The sequence below is a fragment of the Mya arenaria genome, chromosome 5 (assembly GCF_026914265.1).
Source record: "Mya arenaria isolate MELC-2E11 chromosome 5, ASM2691426v1".
Lineage (NCBI taxonomy): Eukaryota > Metazoa > Mollusca > Bivalvia > Myida > Myidae > Mya > Mya arenaria.
In genome coordinates, this window is record NC_069126.1 from 8,263,636 (window position 1) to 8,289,122 (window position 25,487).

At 35.8% G+C, this 25,487-nt stretch overlaps 2 protein-coding genes across 3 annotated transcripts; both read left to right on the plus strand.

Annotated features, from left to right (window-relative positions):
- Nucleotides 1–262: 262 nt before the first annotated feature.
- Nucleotides 263–24,649, plus strand: LOC128235295 (vesicular glutamate transporter 1-like). Of its 2 annotated transcripts, none has more exons than XM_052950109.1 (13): nt 263–377; nt 3,419–3,618; nt 4,022–4,113; nt 5,015–5,108; nt 5,905–6,050; nt 6,424–6,511; nt 7,152–7,241; nt 9,661–9,794; nt 11,144–11,293; nt 13,159–13,291; nt 18,127–18,272; nt 18,787–18,879; nt 19,853–24,649. In XM_052950109.1, the coding sequence occupies exons 2-13, from the start codon at nt 3,471–3,473 to the stop codon at nt 20,030–20,032; spliced, it is 1,494 nt and encodes a 497-aa protein (XP_052806069.1). In that variant the 5' UTR covers nt 263–377; nt 3,419–3,470; the 3' UTR covers nt 20,033–24,649. The 2 variants fall into 2 exon arrangements, with proteins under 2 accessions (XP_052806069.1, XP_052806068.1); XM_052950108.1 differs by having other exon boundaries at nt 276–432.
- LOC128234441 (uncharacterized) lies at nt 751–1,718 on the plus strand. The gene is made up of 2 exons (XM_052948688.1): nt 751–919; nt 952–1,718. Exons 1-2 carry the CDS (start codon nt 751–753, stop codon nt 1,716–1,718), a joined length of 936 nt encoding a protein of 311 aa, XP_052804648.1.
- Nucleotides 24,650–25,487: the final 838 nt, after the last annotated feature.

A 25,487-nucleotide genomic window follows, 5' to 3' on the forward strand; every position in this document is an offset into this window, starting at 1 on the left:
TGGATAATGAGCTTCCACAGAAATATTGTATATTGACCTATGTTTTGACCTTTACTGTGAATTTGAAAGAAAGCAAGATGGTTTTAAGTTATATTGATCGAAATATTATTTAAATAAACTTAATTGCATGCTGATGCTATAATATAAGTCATCAAAAGAGGAAGACATTTCGTTTTTCTTAATCTATTAGTCATGTCCATTGACCAATCAAGATAGATCTTACTTAACTTCTGGTCTACTTAACATAAACATCAGAGGGTATCCGAATAATAATAAATAAACATGAAATGTGCCATATGTCAACTAAATAAGAAATAAATATTGAAAAATGATCAAAATACAGCATGTCATCGAACCATAGTGATAAAATGTGAAAGGTTTGGATATTTCTCACATTTTTATATTGAAGACAGCGTTGAAAAAACCTGTAAAGTGAGTGCAATACTAAATTTGGTATAACCCAGGTGTTGTTCTGTATTCAGTCTTACTATATAAGAGCCTTTGTAAACAATGAAGGATTAATTTATATGTTCGTGGTCAAATGCAGAATGAACACTCAAGCGCAATTTTACAAATCCATGAAGAGCGTATCAAATGGCTAGGAAATTTGCAAGATCGCGTTCTAGCGTGGAATTACGGAGGTTTCGTCAACTCTCCAGTTCGTCACACTTGTTCTATATAGTAAATTGCCAAGATGTTTCGTCACACCTTCGTCACAAAGCAATGTTCGATCTTGTTTTGTCACCAATCATGGCCTCTATAACCAACTGCGTACCTTGCTCTAAAATAGTAACTGCTCGCATGCATGTGATCTGTTGCGAAGTGTGTGAACGTTGGCAACATTGTAAATGCGATTCAGGGGTATCTGCGCAGCAGTACCAACAGATGGTAAAAAATGAGCTAAATCTGGCATGGAAATGTGATGAATGCCACATGGATGTTGATGATCAGTCCAATTCTACGGCATCGATAGATATAACTCTGAAATCAGAGCAGCCGACGAAGTAGCAGACGATGACGCTGACGAAGTAGCAGAAGAAGGAGCAGATGACGAAGCCAACACAGTAGCCGCCGCCGACGAAGTAGCCGGCGACACCATCAGCACCAACGCCGCTGATGGTATCCTGGAAGACCGGACGTTTGACATCTTGAACAGGAGCTTCGATCGACCCCATCATCCACTGGATGAGTCGCTACCGGAAAGGCCCCTAGACAAAAAGGTTCCCACTGATTTACCGGCGACTTTCGAGGTCATAGAGGGTGGCAGCAAGCGAGGTGGCCGGAAGCTCGTCAGTAGTGCCGGATACACATACACAGCTCGCCGTAACAAGGGTAGTCGCACTTACTGGACGTGCAGTATAAGAAGCAAGAAGATGACTTGCCCCGCAAGCGTCAAGCAATTCGGCGATATGTTCACTCCAAGCATCGTCGGTCATGTCCATCTGGCCAATCCCGTTGCCGCCAAGAAGATAAAGATATCTACGAAAGTGAAGGAAGCCGCTAGGGAGCGTGTCTTCGAGTCCGCAGCAAATATCGTCGAGCGAGTTATGAAGCAGATGACGACACCACACTTCAGCCTATCAAAGCCTGGAAACTTGGCGCGAGCGGCAAACCATCACAGACGGCAACGCCCAGATGATCCAGCTGACCTTGGATTCCAGTTGGAGCGGGAATGCTTCAATTCATGGACGACTTTTCGACGCCTGGGACCGCTATGAGGAGGACGAGCTCACCACCACTCAACTACTTCGGACGATCAGCAACATTGCGGGACTGGGACCAACGACTCCTTCAGACGACATACACGACGGTGACATGACAAATTAAAATCAGAATCTAACTCATGCCCATTTATTTTTATTTTTCATTATTGACTTTGTCATATATATGCCCATGAATTTCATAATCTGACTGTAAGTGAAAAAAAATGCATAGTCATGTATGTCACATAAATAAATATATTGAGATTGTTGTGTAAATGATGTGTCAAATATTGTGTTTATTAAAGTTGCATAAATAACTGTTTACCTTTGTCATATATATGCCCATGAATTTCATAGTCTGACTGTAAGTGAAAAAAAATGCATAGTCATGTATGTCACATAAATAAATATATTGAGATTGTTGTGTAAATGATGTGTCAAATATTGTGTTTAATAAAGTTGCATAAATAACTGTTAACTTTTGAGATTGTTGAGTTAAAAATATATATGCTATCCTGTTTATATTTATTAAATAGTTTTAAACACCAAGATTTCTTCATTTATTAACAATGCTTTTTTTAAGTAAAAAATATGCAAAAACACGGTTTTGAGTAATAAACGATTTCACACACTACGCATGTCAACATACACATCAGAAGGTAAAATATTCAATAAAATGGTCTAGTCTACTAAATTATTCCTTTCTTCCTAAATTGGTGTTTGCTCACACCTAATTAATTGGACGTAATAGTTGCATTAATTGCTACTTATAATAAGGTTGACGAACTGTAAAAATATGTTGACGAAACAACTACCCATTTTGTACTTTAAAATAAGGTAGACGAAATGGTAAGGTGACGAAACATCCGGTACCCCTAGCGTGCATACTGCATGAACGCTACATGCAACATTCCTTTATATTTATATTTTTCACTCATTGTTTTTAATGTAAGTTAACTTAAGGAGATTAATACAATATGGACATTTAACATCAAATTTTTGAAAAGGAACGGCAGATATTCTTAATGTTACTTACCATTGGTCAAATGAAGTTGTGCTCATCAAATTAGTGTGCAGCAATGAAATAAAAAAATATTTTGTAGGGGTGATCAGCTAATGCCACATGAACGTTAGTTTTTTCAACAGATAAGACTAGAGCAGTGTAAATATTCAAGCTTAATAATGGCTTACACTCATGTCTTTTCCAGTAGGTGGTGTTGTCAGACAAATGGAGTGCTTAGTGCAAGAAGGTTATAACTTGATACAAAAATAGAAGGCTTAATAACAGTCTTGCGTTAAGTGCTTGAAATGCTGATTAAATTATTTAGAAAAGTTCTGTGGAAAAGACTACCAAATTCTGTATTTTTTCATTGATTAAGTGAACTATAAAAAAAAAAAAATGCAGCCAAAGAGGCATTTAGGTGTTTATGTGTCCAATTTGGAGCTGAAATGATTTAAGATTCTTATTTTTTCTTTAAAAGACAAGTTGGGAATGTGTTAAAGACTCATTAAAAGGAAGAACATAAAAATAGTCAAAATGATAAATATGTATTCCTAAAAAAGCCCATTATTGTGGCTAATGTTTTTTTAATTGGGGCTGAAAGTAGGGCCCAAAAATTGTCTGTAGATAAACATAGAACATTTAGTACTTTCGTCAAATTTCATTAGAAATACAAGTTGTTTGTTTGAGTGTTTGTAGTCATTATCTTTTCCAGATATGTTAACCAGCAGCAATAAATACCAGTAGTAATAAATACAGCAAGGAAGATGGCATCAGAACGAAGTGGTGGGGAAAGAACTGAGTTTCAGACCGCGGAAGAACAACATGAGCTTCTTAAACATAGAAAATACCTCAGCATTGTCAACTGCATGCCAAAACGATATGTTGTTGGAATAATGGCCTTCTTTGGATTCTGTAAGCTAGCGAATTGCATAAATTACTATTTTTATGCCCTTAAAGGTGGGCATTATAAAAACACACCATCCATCTATCTGTCTGTCTGTCTGTTTTTTTGTGTCCAGGCTGTAACTTCGTCTTGCATTGATGGATTTTGAAATTACTTAAAATACATAGATGACATGTTGTGTGCAAAATCTTTGTCCGTACCATAAACATTTGATTTGCAACTTAACATTTAAGTGGCAATTATACACTGATAAAGAATTGCTCATTCCAAGTCTGTAGGATGTGGCTTGTCCTTGTAGTTTCAATTTGTTTTGAATTTACATTAAAATCATTCTCAGATATTGCTTATAATTATCATTATTCATAAAGTTTTCTTTACTACTTTATATTACTGTACTTTTGTATGTTGTAGGCAATATCTATGCTCTACGAGTGAATCTCAGCGTCGCGATTGTGGCCATGACAGAGAATCAAACCAAACACATCGGAGGAAATAAAACTGTGGTACATTAACATTATAACTCAAAGTTGTTCATAATTTTGCATGGAATGTAGTTCAGGCTTTTAGATATGTGTCATTCTGATGAGTTAATTACCTATTGTGTGGATTAAACCTACAACCTCTTTGATGTCAGGGGCGGATCGAGGACTTGTCGTTAGAGGGGGCGTAACTTTAGAGCATAATTTTTCAACTTGCGCCTCTCCATGAGAACTGAAATTTAGTTGGTTTAAAGTGTTGGAAGGGGGTTTATGGGGGTACTCAACCAAAAAAAAAATTAACAATTTCTAGTCCATGCATTTTGGGCATATTTTAAACCTTTTTTTTCTACCATGTTGAAATAAAATGTAAACTTGGATTTTAGGGGGCACAATTAGATTGCAGAACCATCAAAAAGGCTGATTGTAATAAAATTGATATTTACTTAAAGAAAACATAACACCATTATTTTGAACTTTGTTAACAACGTGATTAGCTACATCATTGTTAACTTTAAATGGTGAACTATTTTGTAACTCTGTACGTTTGTCATTGTTAACTTTAAATGGTGAACTATTTTGTAACTCTGTACGTTTGTCATTGTTAACTTTAAATGGTGAACTATTTTGTAACTCTGTACGTTTGTCATTGTTAACTTTAAATGGTGAACTATTTTGTAACTCTGTACGTTTGTCATTGTTAACTTTAAATGGTGAACTATTTTGTAACTCTGTACGTTTGTCATTGTTAACTTTAAATGGTGAACTATTTTGTAACTCGCTCATATATTTAGATAAAAGATGTTCAGCTGAAAAGGTATCTCTCGAAAATTGTTCCAGAGCATTAAAGATTTGAAAGTTAACAAGGATGAAGTTTACAGTGTTGTTTTTAAAAAATTCTGAACAATCTGCACCATATTTATTACAGACCATATACCCAGACTTTACGTATGACGCTCACACAAAGGGAATTATCCTGGGGTCTTTTTTCTATGGATACATTTTGACACAGATACCGGGAGGTAAGTTTGTTATTATTTTAGCATGTGAAATCTGCAAAAAGGTTTTGAACTTATTTTAAGGTAGCTTGTGGAGGAGAATTGTGTGTAAAAGTAATAAATCTTTGTTTAGGTCATCAGCCTGTTTAGGGCCAGAAGTATGTTTGAAGAAACTTAGTGATTGGCTGTTTCGATTGGCTGTTTCACTCTTCTGATCCTGCCTTGTGCCCTCGTAATCTAAATATTTTTAAATCATTTGTTGTATGTTGAATTGTTTTTACAGATTACTTGGCAATGGGCTTAGTCAGGAAGTATCTGATGGGCGGGGGATGGGAGGGGATGGGGTTCTTGTCAGCCTTTCTTCACCATGCATATCCAGCAGTATGGTGGAGCATCTACTTGCTTAACAACTTTAGTTTTCCAAATTGTTCCTATAAGCTGCCTTGCAAAGCATCTGGGGGCAAGTATTTTTAGACAACTCTATCCAAGCTGCTGACACCATTGCTTAACAAACTTTGTTTTCCAAATTGTTCCTATAGGCTGCCTTGCAAAGCGTCTTGGCAGGGAGTTCCTTTTTTAGGACAGAACTTTCAGACAGCCCTCCTCAAGCTGCTGACACCATTGTGTGAACGCTGGAGCTTCTACTTGCTTAATAAGCTTTGTTTTCCAAGTTGTTCCTATAGGCTACCTTGCAAAGCATTTGGGCAGAAAGTACCTTTTTTTGGCCGGTATTTTCAGACATCCTTTTCACATTGCTAAGCTTGCTGTGTATAGGATGAAGCAATTCTATATGCTAAATAACTTCAGTTTGTTCCTACAGGTTACCTGGCAACACGCCTGGGCGGGAAGTACCTTTTTGGAGGAGGTGTATTTCTTACCGCCCTTTTCACTCTGATAACACCATTGTGTGCACGCTGGAGTGTCTATCTGCTTGTGGCTGTCCGAGTCTTAGAGGGATTGTTTGAGGTATTTGTCTCGGTATTTGAGTTTCTTTTTTTTTAATAAAAACGTCATTAAATTGCTGTTATAACCTTGTAGTCATCGATGCTGTTAATGTTGCAACTCTTACGATGCTGTATCAGCCATAACTTAGACATTTTTAATGATATTGACATGAAAACTACAATTTGTCAACAACAACGACTTTCATAAAATCTGTCTTGCAAGATCCTCCACTCAGGCTTAAATACTTATTGAGTTATGTCCCTTGGTGAACTGAAAAATGGATGCATGAAAGTTGTGGTGATGTTGTGTGAACTCTTTGCACTAACAATCTCATGCTGTAATGGAGATTTTTTGTGCACATGAATATGTGTGCAAGAATCATTTTCTGTTTTAGGGTGTGACCTATCCATCCATTCATGCCATCTGGTCAAAGTGGGCCCCACCTCAGGAGAAAACTAAGCTGGCTACTCTTGCGTTTTCTGGTAGAACGTTGTTTTCTTACAATTCTTAAACTCATATTTCAGGAAATTATTAACACATTAATCTGAAACAATCTTTCTGGTATGTAGAAAAAAATATTTATGTCCATGGTAACCATCATTGGAGCATAAATAAAAAACATTCGGAGCTCCTCGGCCATTTTATTGAAAACAACCTCAGATTTATGCCGGTACATCTGTTGAAGTAGTTCGTAAAATTTTGAATTATATCATTAGTTAAATGTAGTGTTTTAGAGTTGTATTTATTGATCTAAGTTTAAATTTATTGTCATTGAATTGTAATATAGCAAACATAATGAAGAATCCCAAGAGTTAAGTCACAAAGTTTAACTGCTAATAAAATTACTACGCGATCTACTTGCAGCGGACTTAAACGTACCACTTTTTGAGTGTGTAAACCGTCCAAATACATCCGAGGTTGTTTTCTAAGAGAATGGCCGAGGAGTTCCGAATGAAATAAAAAAAATGGCTGTTAGGGTGGTTTAGTGGTAAAGGTGTGAACCTATCGTCTAAGGGATAGTGAGTTCGAGCCCTGCCAGAGACAAGCTTTAAGTCTCTCAGAAATGGTCGCCGATGCTGAAGCTGAACTGAAAATAATTTAAAGGCAGTAACTGTGTTTCAGGTTCGTACATCGGGACAGTAATCTCCCTTCCCATGTCTGCTGCCCTCGCCCAGACCTCGGCTGGCTGGCCCAGTATTTTCTACGTTTTTGGTAGGTAAAACATTGATGGGCATATCATTGACTCAGTTAGTGTTGGGAATTGGTTCCAGTATGCCTATGGATAATCAATTCTACTCAAGTAACCGATTATCGATAGTACAATCGGTTTCTGACCTTGCTATACTACTCACCCAAGCGTCGGCGTCGGCGTTGGCGTCACACCTTGGTTAAGGTTTTGCGTGCAAGCACACATAGGTTAATATCTCAGCAACTACTTGAGGTATTGCATTGAGACTTCATACAATGGTCCTCAACCATCCAACCTAATTAATTAACCAAGTTAGATAACTCTAGTTTGCATTTAATGCAAGTAATTGGCCTTTATCATTCGACTTAGAAATTCTGGTTAAGGTTTTGCATGCAAGCACACATTGGTTAATATTTCAGCAACTACTTAAGGTGATGCATTGAGACTTGATACTTGGTACTCAACCATCCAACCTACTTAATTAACCAAGTTAAATAACTCTAGTTTTCATTAAACTCAAATAATGGCCCCTTCTTTATTCAACATAGACATTTTGGTTAAGGTTTTGCATGTAACCACTTTTAAGTTAATACCTCAGGGAATACATCATGTATTGCATTGAAACTTTACACACAGGCTCCCAACCATTTAGCCTTCTTCTTTAATCAAGTAAGATATCTTTCATATTATATAATTTTTGGCCCTTTCTTATGCGACTTAGAAATTCTGGTTAAGGTCTTGCATGTAAGTTCACATAGGATAATATCTCAGCAACTACTTGATGTATTGCATTGAGACTTTATACAATGGTATTCAACCACCCATCATAATTGAATAACCAAGATAGATAACTGTATTTTGTAAATAATTGCCCTTTATTATTAGACTTAAAAAATCTGGTTAAAATTTACCATGTAACCACATTTATGTTAATATCTCAGCACATCATGTATTGCATTGAAATCTAATCTAACAGTGATCCATGCATGTTTTGCCAAAACTTTACAATCCATACACTGAAAAGCGGCGGAATAGTCGAGCGCGCTTGTCTCTGTGACAGCTCTTGTTCTATTTATAAGCGATAACAACTGAATACTTAATAAATAAACTCAAAGCAGAAAATAGGCATAAATGAACGGAACACAAATATCAGGAAGAAAAACAAAAACTAACTTGCTGGTTGAATCGATGATCAATTATGACCAAATACAATCGATTGACGCCGACCACAGGCCCAACAAATCAATTTTCAACTTTAATCGATCATCGGAACATCAATAGTCTCTGTTTATTCTAAACAAATCCTGTTTTTTGTTATTATGCCAGGCAGGGAGGCATTCAATAGTCACACTGTCTGGCTGTATGTCTGTCTGTCTGTTCTTTAAGACCTGGCCTAAGCTGTAACTCTGTAATTATAAATGAGATTTCAATCAAACTTAAGCGAATTGTTCAGCACCATGCTTAAAATTCATGTTCTCATTTTAAAGGTCATCCTTACACTTGAGGTCAATGTTCCATAATTTGGATTTCATAGAAAACAACTTGATTTTGTAACATTAATTGGAACACATATTACTGCATACTGAAAGGTAGTTTAGAAGTGGTCCAAAGCCATTTGTATAGGGTGGGTGTGTAAGCTTATTTATACTCGCACTCGGGCCTTGCCCATTCGGCGAGTGCTCCGTTAAGATTGTTAGTCATTTTAGGTTTTTGGAGCAATGTGCACAGACAGAATGTAACCCTGGTTAGAGCTACCCTGGTTCTTTAACGTGCACCAGTGTATAGCACTGTCACACGGGACCCCCATTTAACGTCCCTCCCGGAAGACAATTAGTTTTTTTTAGTGATGCGACGGGGGATCGAACCTGCGACCCCTGGATTGATAGTCAAGTGTGTTACCTCAAGACCACGGATCCGCCACTCAATTGTATAAAACTGGTTAAGCCCTTAAATGGGTTGGTTAAAGTTGGCCAAAACGTTTATTAATTGGTCAAAATGTATCCAATTTTAACCAATGAAATCATGTGAAGGTGCAAACTAGCCTAAAGATAAACTGTTGACAACTTAATATCCAAGGTTTATAGTATAAACTTTATACAATGGGCTGCTAGTTTATTCCATTGTGTGACCGTAGTGACAGAGAGCCCCACTAAGCATCCTACAATCCAGGAAATCAACACCTTAAAGTCAATGTATTTTTATCACTACAAAAAGGTAACATACATGTAAATGAGGATGAAACCCCTTTTTGATAGGCAAAATTTAGGGACTTTTCAAGATTAAGAAGTCATAACAGAATATGCAGAATTTCAAAATTTGGCAATTTTCGATACACAAACTCTCAAAATAGTTTTAAAGTATTCGTTACACAGGATTTGGGTAAAAGATGAAGGCGAAGAGTGGGTTACACACAGATGAGTACTAATGTTAACTGTAATACAGGTAGTATAGCGGTGCTTTGGTTCTTCATGTGGTGCTACCTTGTGGCAGAGAGTCCTGCTAAACATCCAACCATCTCTAATGCCGAGCTTGAGTATATTCAGGGAAATATTGGCTACACTGACGAACAAGTACAGGTGGGTTTACAGTTATATTTTAAAGCCGTACAAGAAAGTGACTCTGGAGAAGTAATACAGTAGTCTGTGATCAAGATCTTGTTACTATTTTCAGATTAAAAAAATACAAAAGGGTGATAGTGGTAAAGGTGATAACCTCTCACCCAAAAGGTTATAGGTTTGATCCCCACCAGGGTGGGAATAGTCTGGGTGTCTGCCTCTCACCCAGGAGGTTATAGGTTTGATCCCTACCTGGGTGGGAATGGTCTAGGTGTCTGCCTCTCACCCAAAAGGTTATGGGTTTGATCCACTCCAGGGTGGGAATGGTCTAGCTGTTGGCCCCACACCCAAGAGGTTGTGGGTTTGATCATACTTTCTCATGACCTCACAAAATGATCACCAGTTCTGGCTTCTACCCAAGAAACATATTGGAGACTGATTCATATCATTTTTAAGCTGTCTCGGCTTGGACACATTGATCATCAAGCTAAAAAAAAAATTAAATGTTTGTTAATTGTTGAAGATAAAATTGCAATTGCAATACATGGTTCCAATGTGGTCTGGGAAAAATTACTGGCTCCTGGGAAATATCAGGAAAAATTAAAAAATTAGCCTTGTCAAGGAAATCTGTCAAAATCAGAGAGAACTATCAATTAAGCCAGTGCTTTATAACCAAGCGGGTGACAACAATTGTAAATTGGCCATTTACAAAATCAGAAATATTGTAAAGTAGAACACACTTTAATTAATGCCATGAGTTGCCGATATTTAAGATATGGAAGCATTCTAGTTTGTAGAAACTGATTAAGGTGAAATAGTCACATTAGAATGTTCATTATTATGATATAATTATGGCCTCCGGTCCAATCATTTATCATGGAAACATATATCATTGTTGCAGGTATAACAGCTATTCTCAACTTGTGAGAAAGCTTTCTCATACTTTGATCATTTAATTTGGTTGCTATGGCAACTAAACTAGTGGAAATACAACACTCAAACTTGATTTTAGGAATAATTCAAGAGTTTATAGTTATGCTTATGAAACTAATGGTATGTGAATTGAGCACAATTAGGAGAATATGAACTACAAAGAATATGGTTGCTATGGTAACAGTAAAATGTTGATCTCTTTCCATCTTTCATCCTTCAATATCTAAAGAAGCATGCATTAACCTAGGTCTATTAGAGTTGCTATTTGATATTTGGTAAAATTTTAGTGACAATTCATCATTTAATCTGGATATTGACACAACTCAAAGTGAATTAAAGTGATGCATTTACAATAAACATTATGCAATTATCAAAATATCATGACACATGTAAATAATGTTTTTAAAAATGCCAAAAATGATCCTTCTGTTTTTCAGGATGTTAGTCCACCCTGGCGCAGCATTCTGACAAGTCTGCCGGTGTGGGCGATTGTTGCAGCTCACTTTGCAGAGAACTGGGGATTCTACACTTGGCTTACTGAGCTGCCCACATTCATGAATAATGTCCTGCATTTTAACATGTATCAGGTTTGAAAGTAATTTTGGGTACTGTGCGTATATGTTAAAACCAGGTCTGAAAGCAATTTTGGGTACTGTTCATGTATGTTAAAACCAGGTTTGAAAGCAGTTTTTGGTGCTGTTTATGTATGTTAAAACCTGGTTTGAAAGCAGTTTTGGGTTCTGTGCATGTATGTTAAAACCTGGTTTGAAAGCAGTTTTGGGTACTGTTCATGTATGTTAAAACCAGGTCTGAAAGCAATTTTGGGTACTGTTCATGTATGTTAAAACCAGGTTTGAAAGCAGTTTTTGGTGCTGTTTATGTATGTTAAAACCAGGTTTGAAAGCAGTTTTGGGTTCTGTGCATGTATGTTAAAACCAGTTTTGAAAGCAATTTTGGGTACTGTTCATGTATGTTAGAATCAGGTTTGAAAGTAATTTTGGGTTCTGTGCATGTATGTTAAAACCAGGTTTGAAAGCAGTTTTTGGTGCTGTGCATGTATGTTAAAACCAGGTTTGAAAGCAGTTTTGGGTTCTGTGCATGTATGTTAAAACCAGGTTTGAAAGCAGTTTTGGGTTCTGTTCATGTATGTTAAAACCAGGTTTGAAAGCAGTTTTGGGTTCTGTTCATGTATGTTAGAACCAGGTTTGAAAGCAGTTTTGGGTACTGTTCATGTATGTTAGAACCAGGTTTGAAAGCAGTTTTGGGTACTGTTCATGTATGTTAGAACCAGGTCTGAAAGCAGTTTTGGGTACTGTTCATGTATGTTAGAGCCAGGTTTGAATGCAGTTTTGGGTACTGTACATGTATGTTAAAACCAGGTTTGAAAGCAGTTTTGGGTTCTGTTCATGTATGTTAAAACCAGGTTTGAAAGCAGTTTTGGGTACTGTACATGTCTGTTAGAACCAGGTTTGAATGCAGTTTTTGGTACTGTACATGTATGTTAGATCCAGGTTTGAATGCAGTTTTGGGTACTGTACATGTATGTTAGATCCAGGTTTGAAAGCAGTTTTGGGTACTGTACTGTACAATTATGTATGTTACTTTAAGTATAAGCAAAGGGCTAGGGCTTACTGTCATTGGCTATTGATTTTCATTTTGTAAACTTTCTCAATCATTATCATTCCTTTTTTTTGCTCATAGATATGTTTAGAGTTAAATTCAAGTTTTAATAACTTGATGCATGACTCAGAAATGTTTGAACATACACATTTCCAATGACCACCTTAGATTTAACTTTATTTTAAGCATATAATCTGAGTGTTTTTATTAGACATAAAAATCGATTGGCCAATTCGTGAATCAAATCATTTTGGCGTGTCGAAGAAGGGTAAGTATAAAAACTATACTGAATACAGCCTCTTACACTGGTAAACCTTTGTGTTCCATGGTAGATTATTAGAAAGGCAAATTGTTTATGCTCTTATTTGTCCCCTTATCCCGGTTTCCTAGCTGCTCTGGCTCATCTGATGATGCCTTTTGTTGAACTAAGCAGAATCTTCTCCAGTGTTTTTATTTTGACCAATTTGGGGCCAGAGTTCAGCCCCTTTCACAATGCTACAAAGTTTACAGTTTCCCCAAGATTGAAAACAAAAAATACTTTGTCATATTTTCATCAAAATCTCAGTCCCCTCAACCATTTTTGTATGAAAGAATTGGTGTAAACTTAATAAAAAATAATTAAAAAAAATTGTTTATTTTTTAAGGCATTCTAGTTTATTTCTAGGCAAAATTGGAATTCCCAATTTTATTTTCGAAATTACACATTTTTCCCAATCAGAAAGGCAGTGGACCAATTCCCAATATTGTAAGAGGAAAAAAACTGTGTCTCAGAGATATGTCCCTATATATAAAATTATATGTTTACTAATGTACACTTTCTCTTTTAATTCAGGCTGGTTTCCTGGCCGCTTTACCATACCTAGTTATGGCGTTTGTGGTGCAGGGTAGCGGACATCTTGGTGACTTCCTACGAGGGCGGGTCCAAGTCTCCACTGAGGCTGTGAGGAAAATCTTCACTTGTGGAGGTAAGGATAGTTAAAAAAAGAAATCAAATCCATTGGTAAAGTCAAGTAAAGCAAGTGAAGATTACTGAAATTAAAACCATTATATAAATTGTCTAGGTGCTGGAAAGCTATTATGTTGTTGAACTGTGGGATAACCCTGTTTACAGATGGAGCAGGGCAATCAAAAGTTGTCTGCTCTCTATTTTCCTCCAAAATTTACCAAATTTGCTTAAAAAAAGACATTCTGTGCTCTGTTATCTATGTTATCTGTTATTTATGCCTTCATTTGTTTGAACATGTTTAACAACTCATTAAATTTTATGTACTTATTTGTTTATTGAGAAAAACACCAAAAACTTCATCTCAAGTATCATTCCTGTTTGTCCAGCATTGCCGGCCCAAAGGGTTTTCATGATAGCAGCTAGCTGGCTATTCTACATCCTGCACATTGTGTATGGCAGTGGCATAACTATATATAGGCCTTGTGTATGGCAGTGGCATAACTATATATAGGTCTTGTGTATGGCAGTGGCATAACTATATATAGGCCTTGTGTATGGCAGTGGCATAACTACCTATAGGCCTTGTGTATGGCAGTGGCATAACTACATATAGGCCTTGTGTATGGCAGTGGCATAACTACCTATAGGCCTTGTGTATGGCAGTGGCATAACTACATATAGGCCTTGTGTATGGCAGTGGCATAACTATATATAGGCCTTGTGTATGGCAGTGGCATAACTATATATAGGCCTTGTGTATGGCAGTGGCATAACTACATATAGGCCTTGTGTATGGCAGTGGCATAACTATATATAGGCCTTGTGTATGGCAGTGGCATAGCTATATATAGGCCTTGTGTATGGCAGTGGCATAGCTACATATAGGCCTTGTGTATGGCAGTGGCATAACTACATATAGGCCTTGTGTATGGCAGTGGCATAACTATATATAGGCCTTGTGTATGGCAGTGGCATAACTATATATAGGCCTTGTGTATGGCAGTGGCATAACTATATATAGGCCTTGTGTATGGCAGTGGCATAACTATATATAGGCCTTGTGTATGGCAGTGGCATAACTATATATAGGCCTTGTAAGTCTGGGCCTATATTTTTTTTTTAAAATGACAATATTTAATTTACCCAAAAATGCAATAAAAACTAATAGTTACTCAAACACTTTCAACAACTCAAAAGTTTGTTTAATTATAAACAAAGCAAGTTTAAAACTATGTGCAGGGTGTATTGCTTGATTTTATTGTAATCATTGCATATAATTAAGTGTGTGTAATGTGCATATAAATGGATGCAATTTTGCCTTTTGTTTTTATGCCCCCGAAGGTGGGCATATTAAAATCGCACCGTCCGTCCGTCCGTCCGGCTCTATAACTTTCCCTTGTATGGACAGATTTTTAAATAACTTGCCACATGTGTTCCACATACCAAGACGACTTGTGGCGTGCAAGACTCGTGTCCCTACCTCAAAGGTCAAGGTCACACTTAGAGTTTATTCACAATGGAGTGCTGCATATAAGGACATAGAGTATAGGTTGTCGTGTCCGGGCTGTAACTTTCTCTTGTATGGACAGATTTTGAAATAACTTGCCACATGTGTTCCACATACCAAGACGACGTGTCGCGTGCAAGACCCGTGTCCCTACCTCAAAGGTCAAGGTCACACTTAGTGTTTATTTACAATGGAGTGCTGCATATAAGGACATAGAGTATAGGTTGTCGTGTCCAAGCTGTAACTTTCCCTTGTATGGACAGATTTTAAAATAACTTGCCACATGTGTTCCACATACCAAGACGACGTGTCGCATGCAAGACCCGTGTCCCTACCTCAAAGGTCAAGGTCACACTTAGTGTTTATTCACAATGGAGTGCTGCATATAAGGACATAGAGTATAGGTTGTCGTGTCCGGGCTGTAACTTTCTCTTGTATGGACAGATTTTGAAATAACTTGCCACATGTGTTCCACATACCAAGACGACTTGTCGCGTGTAAGACCCGTGTCCCTACCTCAAATGTCAAGGTCACACTTAGTGTTTATTTACAATGGAGTGCTCCATATAAGGACATAGAGTATAGGTTGTTGTGTCCGTCCGGCTCTGTAACTTTCTCTTGTATGGACAGATTTTAAAATAACTTGCCACATGTGTTCCACATACCAAGACGACGTGTCGCGTGCAAGACAAGTGTCCCTACCTCAAAGGTCAAGGTCACACTTAGTGTTTATTCACAATGGAGTGCTGCATATAAGGATATAGAGTATGGGTTGTTGTGTCCGGGCTGTAACTTTCTCTTGTATGGACAGATTTTAAAATAACTTGGAACATGTGTTCTACATACCAAGACAACGTGTCGCGTGCAAGACCCGTGTCCCTACCTCAAAGGTCAAGGTCACACTTAGTGTTTATTTACAATGGAGTGCTGCATATAAGGACATAGAGTACAGGTTGTCGTGTCCAAGCTGTAACTTTCTCTTGTATGGACAGATTTTAACACAACTTGCCACATGTGTTCCACATACCAAGACGACGTGTCGTGTGCAAGACCCGTGTCCCTACCTCAAAGGTCAAGGTCACACTTAGTGTTTATTCACAATGGAGTGCTGCATATAAGGACATAGAGTATAGGTTGTCGTGTCCGGGCTGTAACTTTCTCTTGTATGGACAGATTTTAAAATAACTTGCCACATGTGTTCCACATACCAAGACAACGTGTCGCGTGCAAGACCCGTTTCCCTGCCTCAAAGGTCAAGGTCACACTTAGTGTTTATTCACAATGGAGTGCTCCATATAAGGACATAGAGTATAGGTTGTCGTGTCTGGGCTCTAACTTTCCCTTGTATGGACAGATTTTAAAATCACTTGCTACATGTGTTCCACATACGAAGACGACGTGTCGTGTGCAAGACCCATGTCCCTACCTCTAAGGTGAAAGATACACTAAGCGTTTATTCACAAGGGAATTCTGAATATGAGGACATAACAGTGTAGGTTGTCAAGTATGGGTGGTATTTTTTTATGTTCAGAGGCAATTTAAAATAACTTGCCATATGTATTTGACACGTAAAGGCAAGATAAACTTTTCATGTACTGACCTTGTTCGTAGGTCAATGTCACATTCGGGGGCATTCGTCACATACTGTGACAGCTCTTGTTCTCCTGGAATGTTCCCAAAGTTTATAAATTAGAAAGAAATATTGTCGGGAGTATCCCCAATCTCACCTAGAACACCAGCAAACTCACATAGAACATCAGGCTTACAAGTTTCTTAAGGCCTAGCTATGCCCCTGTGTGGTTGTGTGTCTACAGGGTCAGAGCGCATGGTAATGACACACCCCTATGCCTCCCATATCAATTACAATAAAGGCAAAACAAAACAGCAAGAAGTACATCTTAAAAAAGTATTATAAAAAAATGGTGAATTAGTACTAGTCACAGTTCCCCCCATGATTATTAATAAACCTAGGTTCCTTTTTGGCATTTGAGTATTGTAATTCATAATGGTGTGTGGCATTGCTCACAAGGTGTGGCATAACCATGCACCCTGCCCCTGTGTGACTGTCAGCAACATAGATTAAGTTTAGGCGACTAAAAAGTAATTGAAAGATTTTCATCCCCGCCCCATGTTTTTTCTGCTGCCCCTTAATTTTTATTGACTCAAAAATGTTAATCTATTGTCTGTATTTGTGTATTGGTCCGGTTCTCAGTTCCCAAAAGGCATTTATTCATACCTATACATACATATGGTTCTTAAAGGTACAAAGTTTAGATAGATGCACAAAGGAAACATTATTTAACTCATTTGACCTTAAAGTGACACTCTTATTCAAAGTCAATACATACACATGTATAACAGACAAACATTTTGACTGAAAAACCATTGACTACTTACTAAATAATGCATTTATGGAAAATATTAATTACTGATATCAAGATTGTGACTGTGTATTTCATAGTTGAAAACGTAAAAAATATTAAATGAATGGTGAATGTTAAAAGATTTACTGTGATCTACTATCGTGTCATAAGGTAGAGATACCGTGTTTTCTGCACCTTTCTTTCAAATTAAATTTGATATCCTTCATAAGAACCATTATTTTTGGCATTTATTCATCCTTTTGGTAAATTCAAACCATTGTTTTAATTGTGGTAAATCTTATTTGGGAGTAAGAATGCATCTTTAGATCAAAACATAAAAGCAAATGATTTGTGAACAGATAAAAAATTATTAGCCTTGATTAATAAGGTTTTCAATTATCGTTTTAGTGGCCACCAATTCCCCAGTTAAAAAAGCGGCAAAATATTGGGTTTGATCATTAAAGTCTAACAAGTTAAACATAATATTGCAAATATTTTGTGCATCAATCTAGAATTTGTACCTTAAAGCTGCATTCTCACAGATTTACCATTTTTACAACTTTTATATTTTTTGTCTTGGAAATGGCAAATTTTTGCGTAAATTTCTGCAAACCAATGATATAAGATTGCTGACAAAATCTCAGATCGTAGATTTTCATATTTCAGTTCGAAAATTAATGTTTTATGGCTTAAACCCTTACTAATGGTTTAAGAAACCTGCATAAAACATCAATTTTTGAACTTAAGTATACAAATCTGTGATATAGTTTTTTGTCAGCAGTCTTCTATAACTGGTTTCCATGGATTTTTGCACAAATTGGCTCGTTCCAAGACAAAAAAATAAAAAAAGTTGTCAAAACGTTCAATCTGTGAGAGTGCAGCTTTTAACACATGTAATGAGTCCATGATATATCACGACCCCCATATTTCCAGCGTTTGCCTATCAAGTGGTGTCTTAATGTATCACTACCCCCATATTTCCAGCGTTTGCCTTCCAAGTGGTGTTCATGATAGCGGCTGGATATTCCACATCTCGTACATCATGTATGGTATGTCTAACCATTGCTGTTGGCATCGGAGGGTTCGCGTGGGGAGGCTTCAGTGTCAACCATCTCGACATTGCGCCACAGGTTATATAACTTATGGACTTATGTAAATGTATTCTTAATAAAAAAATTAATTTACCATTTTTTAAAAAAAAGTCCCTCAATGATTTCAAATTGAATACATATACACATAACATTTTCTAAATCTTGCGTGGTCTTTTGGCGTTGGTGTTAGCTACTTACTCAAGGGAGTTTGAGAGTTGTTTGTTTCTATGCGACATGTATTTCTTAATGTGGCATATTATTTTGTTTCAGTGTTTTAATAAACAGTAGATAAAAATAATGATATGCAAAAAATATGCAAAAAATAAAGTGTTTTCTTGTGCGTTCCAGTCACACTATAAGTATAAGTACTTTGGCTTCACAAAATAATAATGAATGCCAGTTCTGCTTTCTATGCGCAAATAAACAAACTTGAGTGTGACTTTATCAGGAGTATGCTTTTGTCACAATTTTATTAAATAAAATTAACAAACAACAAACTAGGGAACATATCTGCCCTACAACCTCCTTACATGACAAGTTTATGTTGTTACAGTTTGCCAGTATTCTGATGGGGCTGTCCAACACATTTGCCACTCTCCCGGGCATCATCAGTCCCTATCTCACCGGAGTGATTGTCACAACTAAGGTACGAAAACATTCATAAAATCTTCAGTTATTATAACCATACTAGTTAGTGGCAATACTTGTTTGCTAAACAATTTTGGAGAGATATCCTAGTCACCCGAGTGTCAGCGTCGGCGTAACCACTTATGTTAAAGTTTTTGTAAGAGTTTTTTTACCACCTCAAATACTTTCAAAGTCCATTGACATATGGCTTTGAAACTTTGCACACTTGTTCACCATCATGCCCCCAACCTGTACACAGGAGGAAGTAACTGTATCAACCATTTTAACAGATTTATGACCCTTTTTCGACTTAGAAATTACGTTAAAGTTTGCGTACCACCTCAAATATTTTCAAAGTCCATTGACATCTGGCTTTAAAACTTTGCATGCTTTTTCACCATCATGACCCAACCTTTACACAGGAGGAGGTAACTCTATCAAACATTTTGACAAAATTATGCCCCTTTTTCAACTTAGAATTTACGTTAAAGTTTGCGTACCACCTCAAATATTTTCAAAGTCCATTGACATCTGGCTTTGAAACTTTGCATGCTTGTTCACCATCATACCCCCAACCTGTACACAGGAGGAGGTAACTCTATCAAGCATTTTGACAACATTATGCCCCTTTTTCGACTTAGAATTGACGTTAAAGTTTGCGTACCACCTCAAATATTTTCCATTCATTTTATGTAAATATCTCAGCACATCATGTATTGCATTGAAATCTAATCTAACAGTGATCCATGCATGTTTCGCCAAAACTTTTCAATCCATACACCAAAAAGCAGCGGAATAATCGAGCGCGCTGTCTGTGACAGCTCTTGTTAATTAGTAAAATCAGTTTTATTTTCAAATTAAATCTGAAATGTACCTGGTAGACTGTTTGAATCTTGTGAGGATTTAATTTTCTCAATATATTGCAAATTGATCAAAATTAAATCTCACCGACATAATCAATCTACTGTAATTGCCATCACTTTTCATTCCAGGGGGACCCAGGCCAATGGCAGATTGTGTTTTACTTGGCGGCCATTATTTACATATTTGGTGCCATAGTTTATGGCCTCCTGGCGTCAGGTGTGCGACAAAAGTGGGCAGAGGTGATGACGGGGTACCTTCCGCATCACGAGGTCATCATCACAACAATGCCGGAAACCCATCAGGAATGATGTTGGCTTGGACTAGGATAATTAATTTTATAATAATTGTAATTTTACCCATGTATTTACGTTGCGCAAGGCTTATTACTCTGCAGAGAAAAACTAACATTCATTGAGCATGAATCAGACTGTACGTGTTATGACATCATTGTTAATTTCCTTGTTGAATCTGATTGGTCACACGGAAATAGTAATCAGTTCTTAAATGAACTTCATTATGCTTGAATACTGTCGGAGTGTCCCTGGCGGTGAAGCTAGGCTCAATTTAGAGATTTTATTTCAACAATATGATAGCGACGTATGACTCACAGACATTGGGGCTATGTTATCAACAAGCAGATGAAAAGTATCGTTAAGATCACAATTTTCAATTTAATACTAAGCAGTGGTCAGAAATAGAATGAAAAATTTGAATATGCTTAGAGAATTATTTCCAATCAGACTAATTTTACAAATAGATCTCAGATTTAATAAAAATATAAAAAAAAATGATCGTCCAAAAGATGACCCATGAAGTATTGTTCTTGTTAAAATTTTCAGTTAAAAATTGATGTTTTATCAAGCTCAAAAGCAACACTCCCAACACATTAGCTGGACATAATTATTTAGGCTAACAAATCTATTAATAATGAAGCCCTAGGATTTTGCCTTTCTGGCATGTTTTAAAAAATATGTTTGATTGTGACATTTTTATTAATTAAACTTAAAAAAAAAACAATAATGTTATCAAAAGGCATAATATTTTACATTAATGGTACTTATGCGATATTGTTAAGTTAAGCAAAATAGTTATCAACATTTTATAACAATACCAACATGCATTGAAATAACTCTATTAAACAACATCCAATTATGATAAATTTAGATAATCATTTTAATTTACATACATTAGGTACATGTTTCCAAGTCCTGTGTCAGTATTAATCTTATTCTTATGCTTACTGACATGCTTCAGTGAGTCTAATCAGCCTATTGGTCAGCTAAATATACCGACTAATCAAAACACTTGGATTCTAATCATAAACCCACAACATAATGTTTTACATAAAAATGTCTGTATACAAATTATTATGTGCTTTATATTTTTAAATGTTGTAATTTATCATTAAACTGCTGTGCTGTGAATGTGCTGTGAATGACACATTAGCCAATAGAAAACACATCTACGCCATGACACCGTGCAATAGTATATAGCTCTACTTCAACTCTACAGCTTTCTATTTGTATAATTATATAGCGAACTAAAATATTTCTAATAGACTAATACTATATCATTCATTAATCGACCGATATACAAAAAACTATAAAAAAATATTGATCCACTGGCACTCTAGTTAAAGGTACAAAGTCTAGGTAGATGCACGTAGAAAACATGTTACTTTTAATTAGGGATGCAAACGAATGGCAAAATTGATATTCGAATATTCTGTAATTGTTTCGATCGAAAATTTGAATACCAAAATGAACCTTTTAGAATTGCAGTAAACTATCATTAACTGTAGTAACTAAGTCAGGGCCCTTTTACCCTTCTTTGTCGTATGGTTTACACGCGACGGACACTTATTGTTCCACAAATTAGCCTCTGAATTTCCCAATTTTCAGAATATATCCCAAGAAAAAGGATACATCTTTAACAAAAAAGTCGAATTATTTCAATTCCTGTGGAACAATGCAAAATAAGATCCGGGAATTACGTATTTTCCCGCTCAAGTTAAATGACGATATGCGCCAACATGTGACTTGCAGCCTCGTTCTGGTATTAATGTTTACGAAAATATTTAAAGAAAATGACACCATGGCCAAATGTTGATTTTGACTTATGTAGTGTCATCAAGTTCACACCTCTGGCATTAAGGGCCAATCGTTGTAAAAACAATTTAATAATTCAACAAAAGCATCAAATATTGGAATACCGATTTTAACATTCGAATACCAAACGTTCATTCGAATATTCGAATATTTCGAATTCAGGAACTTTGGTATGACAAAAACTTCAACCACTGAATATTTCATTACCCCACTGCATATTTGCATACAGTGAGATACACGCCTGTCATTCAACTATATACTTGAAAAATGAATATAAAGAATTAGAACCTACTTTAAAATATAGAGCATAATTATTATTTACCAAAGTTGCTTTTGCATTTATTTACATTTACAAAAAAATCAGTACATGTACTTTACTGTACACTGCAAGTCTGTAACTGTTATTTCTACATGTTTCGTATCATGTACCTTATTAAGTGCATGAATTTTCCCAGTGACTGACATCATTTGTATACATTCATATAATTGTATATTCTTTTAAACAGAATGTTATATTTAATCAAACTCTCTTGACAACGTGTTCATTAATTGTATTTTCAGACCAAATCTAAGTCTGTTTTTCCACTAGTCTATTGTGTTCAAACATTTTTGGGCACATTATAATATGTTAAATTATTATTATATAACTAATTACATGTTGTGATTTCTGTTTGGTGCCAGCAAATGAAATATTTTTGAACTTTGAATAAGTACACTTATTTTAACTTGCTAATAATTGTTTATATTGTTATAAATTAAAGCATAATTTTATGCCGGTAAAGTTACGAGCAGATTATTAAAGAAAACTGTTAGTACAATATTTTTAGTAAAATGCTGTTTATGCCAATAAAAAGTGTAACGCCTGGAAATTTACAATTCTAAGCCTTACGATCGATCTTATAGTTTTTATTACGAGCTTTTATAGATATTGTTTTAGGTCCCTTTAATGACTAAAAATTCACAGACAAGCTTAGGACTGTTGGCACAGCAGCTCTCTTGTTATATAGTACACTGTCAAATTTCCAGTTGATTTTACTGGTTCAAGATGCAAAAAATAAGAATACAATTAATAGAAGTCATAACGTTGAGCACCCCCCATTAGAAAATTGAACACTGAAAGATAAATGTTTGTCTATATTTCAAGCAAAACAACTAGATCAGAACATACGATTTCTAGAATAGAAAATTTCGGCATTTAAGTTTGCTTCAAATCTTAAAGCTGCACTTTCACAGATGGACCATTTTTTTTATTTTTAGTCTTGAAATGAGCCAGTTTTTGTGTAAATGTCTTAGAACCAGTGATATAAGACTGCTGACAAAAGATTGGATCACAGTTTTTCATATTTATGTTTAAAAATTGAGGTTTAATGCCGAAAAACTCACTTTTCTTAAAGCGTTAGTAATACTTTTAGCCATAAAATTTTCAAATGTAAATATGAAAATTTGCGATTTAACCTTTTCTCAGCAGTCTTTTTTCACTGGTGTGAAGATATTTATGCAAAATTGGCTCATTTTAAGATAAAAACAATTATTTTTTGTCAAAACGGACAATCTTTGAGAGTGTAGCTTTAAGTAAGGGATCTCATTTAAATCAATTTCCCAGTAATCACTTTTCGACATTACCCAGCATAGTGAAATGAAGCGAACGTCTTGAATTTGATTTTAATGAGATTGTGTATTGTTTGAATGCAAAGCATACTTCACCATGTTCATAATTTTATATATTAACCTAAATGGTTGTCTACATACATAATTATATACCTAGATTTTGATTTGATAAATTCCAATAAAATGAAGTATTATGCTTGTAATGACATTGAACCTTTACATATTAACTGTACATGTACATTGCTGTGTTGTGAAGATGATATATATATATATACTGAAGCCTAATTTGTTAAGATGATATATATATATACTGAAGCCTAATTTGTTAAGATGATATATATATATACTGAAGCCTAATTTGTTAAGATGATATATATATATACTGAAGCCTAATTTGTTAAGATGATTATTATTCACTCGCACCTCACTTACTGACCAAATTTATTTTCGCCCAGAGCCCTCGCAGCTGCCAGCCAATCAAAACACAAAACATTCTCATGGTAACCATGCTAAATATATTTTGTATACGTATCTTGCATATCCAAGCAAATAATCTAAACAATGGGTCTGATTAATTTGTTCTATTATTACTACAATGAATCATACTCGTTAGCGACCTACAAAGCTGATGAATTTAATAAACATATTCCTAGCTGCGGCACAATATATATATATAAACTGAAGCCTAATTTATTCGTAATTAATTTAATGTTTTATGGTATAAAGGTCTCCATTGTACAAGTATCTGTATATTTGGATGTGCAATGACTCCATATTATTTTGGCACCATTTGAAATATTTTTTATGTGTAGACAAAGAATACAAATTATACCGAAAATAATATAAGAATCACACTTTTTTGGCCTTGGAAGATTACAATATAGGTCATTTCATTCCCGATTTCAGTGGAAAAATGATTAAATCCAAAATTGCAATTACGTTATCTTCAAGTTTTGGTCGTTTATTTTACATTTTGGTAATGGCAAAATTATATGTGGTCACCAGGCATAATGAATTTCACATTATTCCCATTGGCATGATAGTCCGATCGAACATTTGATACTTGTATTGAATTTGACAAACTCTATCTTACTTATTGAATCTGGTTATTTTATTCTTGTTACTGTTTCAAATATTCTACATTGTTTTTCATTGTTAATTTTAATGCTGTTACTGTTGTCTGGTAAATGTGAATAAAAAATGGAACTTTGATAATCTTCATTTCCTTTAAAATCATACTGGAAAAGTGTATTTAATGAAGACATTACAATTAGAAATATCTAGAATTATAGTTAGAACTTGATTATTAACATAGACAATTAGATCATGTATAAAACATATTAAGGATTTTTAAAGGACCAGAAAAATCAAGACTGGTTTTTAGTCATTAAAAGACCAAGACTATAGGACTTCAGAACTTTTCTTCCTCTTGAAAGCTATCCCTCAATAGCTTAATAGTAGAGCATTTGCTTCCATGTGGAAGGTCCCGGGTTCAATCCCGGCCGCATCATACAGAAATGCATTAAAACATGGGACCAGTAACTCCCTTGCTGCCAAGTGCTGGATATTAAAAGGGAATGGTGTACTCAGTACTGGTTAAACCAAGGAAAATGGTATCCCATGCGTCGAGCACATGCAAAGAACCAAGAGGTCTCTTTCATACATGTCATATTTCTGACAGGCTTCCTGGGGGATTTTGGTCTGAATTCCAGGGGATTTTGATATTACACCAGGGGATTTTTAAGCGACGAAAATTTGCGCAATATCTGCATAAATTTATAAGAATAAATACAAAAATACATTCAAATTACAATGATTTTTGGACTGAGTCATCATGGTCGTTCATGGTCACACTCATAATACTATGGATGCTTTCCACTGTCAACCTTAAGCAAGTTTTGAAAAAAAAATATATATTTTTTTTAATTCCAGGGGATATGGATCCCCTGGCGGGGGACCAGGGGATGGGTCGAAATTCCGGGGGGTCCCCCCCCACCGGGGGATATGGCATGTATGCTCTTTGCAAAGAGCTAGGGTATCACACCCG

What these genes read in the sequence shown, in the direction of transcription:
- LOC128234441 (XM_052948688.1), top strand. Translation starts at nt 751, where the DNA reads ATGGCCTCTATAACCAACTGCGTACCTTGCTCTAAAATAGTAACTGCT. An exon ending in GCTAAATCTGGCATGGAAAT is followed by an intron (nt 920 to 951) that starts GTGATGAATGCC and finishes GTTGATGATCAG; the next exon opens with TCCAATTCTACGGCATCGAT.
- LOC128235295 (XM_052950109.1), top strand. Translation starts at nt 3,471, where the DNA reads ATGGCATCAGAACGAAGTGGTGGGGAAAGAACTGAGTTTCAGACCGCG. An exon ending in TCGGAGGAAATAAAACTGTG is followed by an intron (nt 4,114 to 5,014) that starts GTACATTAACAT and finishes TATTTATTACAG; the next exon opens with ACCATATACCCAGACTTTAC. An exon ending in GGCTACTCTTGCGTTTTCTG is followed by an intron (nt 6,512 to 7,151) that starts GTAGAACGTTGT and finishes ACTGTGTTTCAG; the next exon opens with GTTCGTACATCGGGACAGTA.